Below are 6,592 nucleotides of genomic sequence, written 5' to 3'. Positions count from 1 at the left end.
TTAAAGCCATTCAATTTAAGCATCCAGTCAAACAGGCTAATAACGATAAAAGCTCAATAACTATAATAAGTTTGATAATTGAAGTTGTGATGTCTGTAACAAAATTAAAATAAATTACAAAAATCACAGACTCCCTGGCTATGTTCGAGGACCAGACCCCACTTTCAGAACAACTGATTTAGACAATACACACCAAGGTCAATATGTCAAAAATGGCTTTTATTAATTTAGATTAAAAAGCCTAACAAAACATAAAGAAATGGAGTGTAGACCATTAAATCATTACACAAAATATTAATGGTAAAGTATGAAAATCATTAAACTAGATGTTTTTTTAAGGTCATTTGCAGGCTTGTCAAGTCCTGCTGCAAGTTATCATCCTCCATTTTGTAGTAGAAAACCTCACACTAAAGGGGTGCATTGGGACTGGGCTCCTGCGGCACCCAACAAACGTTTTTACTTTGTTGTAGGTGGGAGCAGGCAGTCAAATATGAAGATCATGGGACACAAAAAGGCTCATTAGCATTACCATGAGATCATATACAGTGTATGTGAGGTGCTTGTGCAGCGCTTTATGATATTTTCTGCTTTCATTCATTCATCATCAGTAACTGGTTTATCCTGGTCAGCGTCATAATGGCTTCGATTATTTATTTGTTTATATTTTAACTTTAATAAGTACAAACTATATTAACTGTGGGTGCAGGCAGAATTAGTCAGAATTCCTTTAGGAGCGGGCAGGAATAGGATTAAAAATAACAGTCCCACGCACACCTCCCACTCAGCTCATGTTTTGTTTATCCGATGCTGAACTCTTCCATATCCTCATCCTCATCCTCCTCCTCCCAGTGTTCGGCCTCTCGCACTGCTCGTTCCCTCTCACTTGCTTGAATGTAATTGTCTTCAATGAATCCATCATCATCATCCTCCATGTTCCTTCCATTTACCCTGTCTGAATTTGGGATGTTGCCTTGGTTGGAGAATCCCACCTCAAAACTTGCAGGGTCACACTGACTCGCCCCATCCCCCTCACTGAGCCTGGAGTGTCTGTAGCTGGCCAAATACCGATGGAGAAGTTTACATTTTGCCCCAATGGCAATGAGAATTGAGACACTGATGGCTGTCACCAGAGCTGCCACCAGGTACTTCCAGCTATCTGAAGAGATTTTTTCATTGGCATCTGTGGTTACAGAGGACAATGAGGACAAAGTGAAAAAGGAGGTTATTCTGTAGTTCTTTCCAGAACAATTATGGAAAAATGACTATAATATTATAAGTCGAACCTGTTGTGTTGTTTGGTGTTATGGCCGCCGAACTTTCTGCCAGTAGTTTACGTAGGAACAGACTGTGGGTGGCCATGTTGAAGGCTGTGGCAATAGAACGACAAAAGTATTTACAATTTTACCTAATAACTCTGAAATTATCTGAAGAGTAGATTAATAATAAACAGCATAAGATTTGCAGAAGATCTGCACTATTGCAAAAAAAAAAACCCCAAAAAAACAACAATAACAACAACAACATACCACCACCAGAATGTATCTCCTTCTGACAAATATTGGCACCAACTTGCACCACCTCTTTGGTTCTGTCACTCGTTTGAAGATTACTGGTGTGATCTACAACCTCAACCCATCCATGACCTTGAAGTACAGCAGACATTGGGGTTTGTAGCTCATTGTTACCTAGAAACAGCTTTTGCAGTCTGGGGAAGCTGAGCAAAGCCCCAGGCTCAATTGCAGCCAACTTGCATCCACTGAGGTCCAGTATTTCCAGAGAGGGGAAGTGGTAGAAGTGCTGCTTTACCAGCAGGGGGAGGTAATTTCCTGATAAATTGAGATTGATCAAATCAACACAGTGCCTCAACTTCTTCAGGGCTTTAGTGTGTAATAAATTTAGGTGGTTCTCCGATAAGTCCAGCTCAGTCACATTTGGCCATATTTGCTGGGGTACAGACGTTAGGTTATGTCTGCTGCAATCAAAGGTAGCCTGAGAAAGTAACACTGTGAATTAAGATTGGTTATAGGGCTGGGTTATGGCTTGTACTGCAAAAAATCATAAAAAATGTAATTAGAGGAAAAATCCTCCCTAAGACATATGTCTAGCATATCAGTATTTCTAAAAAGTATGTTCAAAAGATTTTTGTAATAATTCAAATTAAAATTTTAAATGTTGAATTTCTTTCATTATCAAGTTGCTCTATTTTCAATCTCCTACATGACCCAAAATGCTGTTTAACTACTTGCTGATAGTGGTGGCAGTGAGATTTATCCCTTGCTTCATCCCTACCTAAACTGACTGATGGACCAAAGTGTTATTCATTCAGTCCTTCCAGTTCTCTCATCTCCTCATCTGTGCACTCGGCTCAAACAGATCAGCTTCCAAAGCTTCAACTTGCATGCTAATACCGTCATCAACACCATCATGCTCATCATCTCATAGATCATTAAATAGCTGAATCTCTTCAGTAACTAAACTGTGTTGAATAGTTGCATATTATTCTGGGACTTTGAGTCCAACGTGTACTGTCTCTACTTCTTCTATATTACTTTTGTCATTCATATAAAATGTTGCTGGAAAATCTGACTGTCATGACGTAAGTTTGGAGAGTGTTGAAAAAGTTTCTCCTATTAAACACCATCTGTGCTAGCAGTGTTCCCCAGACAACTGCTACCTTCTCATGGACATAATGAACATACAGCACCAACCAACTAACAGAACAAACCCATATGACAACTTGAGATGAGATTTGGGTTTGCAAACCAATAACTTCAGTACTTCAAGAGATCAATTATTATTTTGTCTAAAATTTGGTAAGACTCTAACAGTTTTACTCATGACTACTCATTTTAATAACAGACTGTTAACAGACAGGTCTATCATTACATTATCATTACATTATCATAAAAAACTACACATAAACGTTTCATCAGCTGTACACTCTACAGCTAATGCCCGTTGTTAAAAACAGGAAACGCATGAATGCAAACAGGATGTTCCTTCATGGACTGTGAATAAAAGGGGGAGTTGGGAAGCTGTTTCTCACTCACCTTCTCCGTATCACCCACACAGGGTCCCACAGTTACAAGTGTGTGGCATAAACCTGAGTTCCAGAGACTGAAGAGCATACACAGTGTATAAGCTACAGAGCACATCCTCTACTGTTTTCTTTCAAAGTAAAATGATAATATGAGATCTTTAAAGCTGATTAGAGAGATATCTATAAGGACGTGTTTTCCTAGACTAGTTTGGTCATTTGATCATTTTCAATAATGAAACATGTATTTTGCCATCCAAAGCAATGTTTCATCCCATATCACGCAACAGTATAGTTGTTGTTGTTGGTTTTGTTTTGTTGGGTTTTTTTTTTTTACACGGTTTTGCTGGCAATTTGCATTTAAACGAATAACGAGTTGAGTTTTTAGAATAGAATTAGTAAAACACAAAATGTGGTTAACTAGCATCCATGCTAATGAAATGACAACATTAAGAACATTGTAATGATTGCCTTTTTGTAATCCATGTCAATTAATAGTTTACTTAATATACTTAAATATATCATTTGGGTAAGAGGGCTGTACGCTCAAAGTGGTCTTGTCGGCCATATTGATAATGATATTAAAATATCATTGAAGATAAGGAAAAAAGAATGAGAGCATATCATTTTCTTCTTCCCACAATCTTCAGGAAATTTGGATGATGCAACTTCCTGAACAGGTGATATATGGAATATTCCAAATATTTCATAGGGGTAAATGTGTTCAGGTAACACTGTTGAGCGAATGTTGTGCTAAATATGCACATATAGTAGTTTGACACTGTACCAATATGCCTAAAACGTGTACATATTTTTCAGTGAAATATCAATGGGATACAAATAGCATTTTATGAATAATTTTTGGGCTAATTTAAGTCAGGCTCAATAATGGACATCTTTATTTAAATAAGCATGTATATCTGAGTTTCTGTATTTGTTGAGTGCACTGTTGTAATGTAAATGGTAGTCTGATTAGTCAAATCAACTGCATATCATGTATTCTGTATATTATGTGCAGTGCACTAGGGGGAAAAATCTTTTGAGAGTAATATAGGAGTCCACACCAGAGTATTTTTTTTTTTAAAATGTTTTTTCCTCCCTTTCTTCTCTTAGCCATGGAGCCATTGTTCACAATCTCTGCTTGTGTTCTTAGGGCCTTTCCTCTCTCTCTTTCTCTCACTATTCAATGTCAGCATGTTGGCTGTAAACACTTGTCAGGAGCTCACTTTTATCTTCTTCCCTTAAGATTTCCTCAACACAACAAATGCTCTTGGTCCAAAACACCACCGTGTGTGAAGGGTTGTGGGGGGAGGGGGGGGGTGTTGTTGTTGTTTTTTTTGTTGTTGTTTTTTTGCATTTGTGTCTGATTAGGACATAGGTATCATAATTCAAATTGCCATAAATACACTTGGCAGTTCTTTAGGTGATGATCAGGAAGCAGGAACACTGGGATTTGACTGTGGTTTGCCTGTGGTTGAACACATTGAAAATGCCAAAGCCTTTCTTAACCATGTAGCTACTTTATCTCAATACATCATCTACAGAACAAACTGGTAGTGCTTTTTACACACGTCTTAAATCATGCAACATACAGAGATATGAAAAAGTCCTTCACTTGACCTCCTCTACAGCACTCAACAAGTTTATCGCCCTTCCCCCAAGTGAAACTCCTGCTTTCTTTGTTCCAATCAATAGTCACTCCATAGTGATTACATTGTCATGGGGACTTTGCGTTCTTATCCTCACTTGGTCAAGTTAGCGACATCTCCTAAAGAGTCTTTGAAAACACTGCATGAATCAAGCAAGGAGATAGAAAACCTGTTAACAATACACGTTTAATCCTATCATCATGTTTACCACAAAGCAACAATACAGGTGAAAAATAATCATGACCCCTACCTTTCACCACCTCTGCTGTACACAGCTTATAATATCATATGACAGGAAATACCATTTCTATCCATAAGCCCAGTAGAATAAGTCTAAACCCGCTTCCATATCTCTGTGGTTAAACTTCAGGTTAGAGTCCAGCTTTCCTAGTGCTTGTCTTGTTGTGATAGAAGATGAAGAGTCATTGGGTGTAACTAAGCATATCGTGTTTATAGTTAACACATTGTGAGTGATAACAGCATACAGTGAGACACATGATACCGTCACTTCTATCTGTTTCAGCAGCGTTATCAATTCACAGTTGAGCAGGTTAATATCAGTGAGAATATTCACTGAGATCCTGTACCATATTGTCAGGGTTATGAGTAAAAAACTGATTATCTTTCTTAATCTTTAATACCACATGCAAGTTTGCATTCATTTAATTCAGACACAAAATGAATAGTAGTTAATAAAAGGAAAAGACAGTTTAGTAATATGTAAAGGATACATATTTAAATATTGAACATAACACTCTTTCTGTAAACAGTGATTTGACAACTAAATACTATCACATAAAGTAGCGACCTACCTGAGTGTTGGTCCTTCAGTCTCTCTAAATATAACAGAGAGGGAAATCTTCAATAATCACATTTTAGCACTCAGACAAATCTATTTAGCCAGATCTTTCCAAAGGAATAAAATGGAGACATGTTGTGCAAAGGTTGCTCGAGGTGTGCCTTTAACTTGTTAATGAGTAACAAGATAACCACATTCAGCTCTACATGGATTTCCGGCCCCTCAGAGAAGCATTCATATGTTAGACACCACACTGTATTTAACGCTGCAACTCAATTTTAAGCTAATGAATGTAAACCCCCATTCACTTTTTAATAATAGATGAAAGTGTTATGCTAAATAGATTAAAGTGTGATTAAAGACTTTGTGCTACATGAATTTTTCTCAAGGTGTAAACATGGGTGCTATAATGGTGGTTTATTGCTGCAGTCATTTGGCTGAATTGTTCTTTACTCTTCCTGTTCAGTACCTGTTTTCATGGTTAGAAATTATTACACCTGCTCTGATGTGGATGAAGTGGTATACTACAAGTTGTGCGACATTCTAAACTTTGCCTTAAAAGTCTGGTCGCATTTCTTACATCTAGGATTTGTGAACGTACCCTGTTAGGTTACTTTGCCTAAATACTAAATAAATACTCAGGGGTGGCAAAAACAAAAAGACATCATAATTGTTGCCATCCATATCATACGATTTGCTGTTAATATATGTCTTAAGGTGTATTATTTTGGACTCGTATGAAGAAGCAAGGCTTGGGCTGATTTGTTTTAGCTGTTAATTCATTCAGATTCATTAGTGGCAGTCATGTCAGGTGATTCCACAGAATGAAACACCCCCTAGATTTGATCTCTGTTTAGCATGATATTTTTCAACCTGCTTTCACTGACACAGGGACACCTGACCATTAACAGAATGAGGTGGATTATTTACTCTGTCAATTTTGCTCCTCCATGCATTAGGTTGAGAAACTTAAAGAGTAAGCACAAAATTTGTCCAAAGTACAAATTACACAAAAGGACAGATGACAGAACTGTAAGTTTAGGAATTAGAAATGGGATTAGAAATCATTAATGCATTTGCCAATCTGTTTTAAGTGTGTAAGTGTGT

The 6,592-nt window shown here is 37.4% G+C and overlaps 1 protein-coding gene across 1 annotated transcript; it reads right to left on the bottom strand.

The window, feature by feature from the left end:
* Positions 1 to 198: 198 nt before the first annotated feature.
* On the bottom strand, positions 199 to 5,964 carry c11h1orf210 (chromosome 11 C1orf210 homolog). Its single transcript, XM_017479286.3, has 6 exons — positions 5,955 to 5,964; positions 4,937 to 4,961; positions 3,051 to 3,117; positions 1,527 to 1,989; positions 1,284 to 1,367; positions 199 to 1,180 (listed from the first exon to the last, which is right to left on the bottom strand). The coding sequence occupies exons 1-6, from the start codon at positions 5,962 to 5,964 to the stop codon at positions 798 to 800; spliced, it is 1,032 nt and encodes a 343-aa protein (XP_017334775.3). The 3' UTR covers positions 199 to 797.
* Positions 5,965 to 6,592: the final 628 nt, after the last annotated feature.

This window comes from Ictalurus punctatus, chromosome 11 (genome assembly GCF_001660625.3).
Source record: "Ictalurus punctatus breed USDA103 chromosome 11, Coco_2.0, whole genome shotgun sequence".
Lineage (NCBI taxonomy): Eukaryota > Metazoa > Chordata > Actinopteri > Siluriformes > Ictaluridae > Ictalurus > Ictalurus punctatus.
The sequence above is the reverse complement of the archived record's forward strand: the minus strand, read 5'-3'. Positions and strand labels throughout refer to the sequence as shown.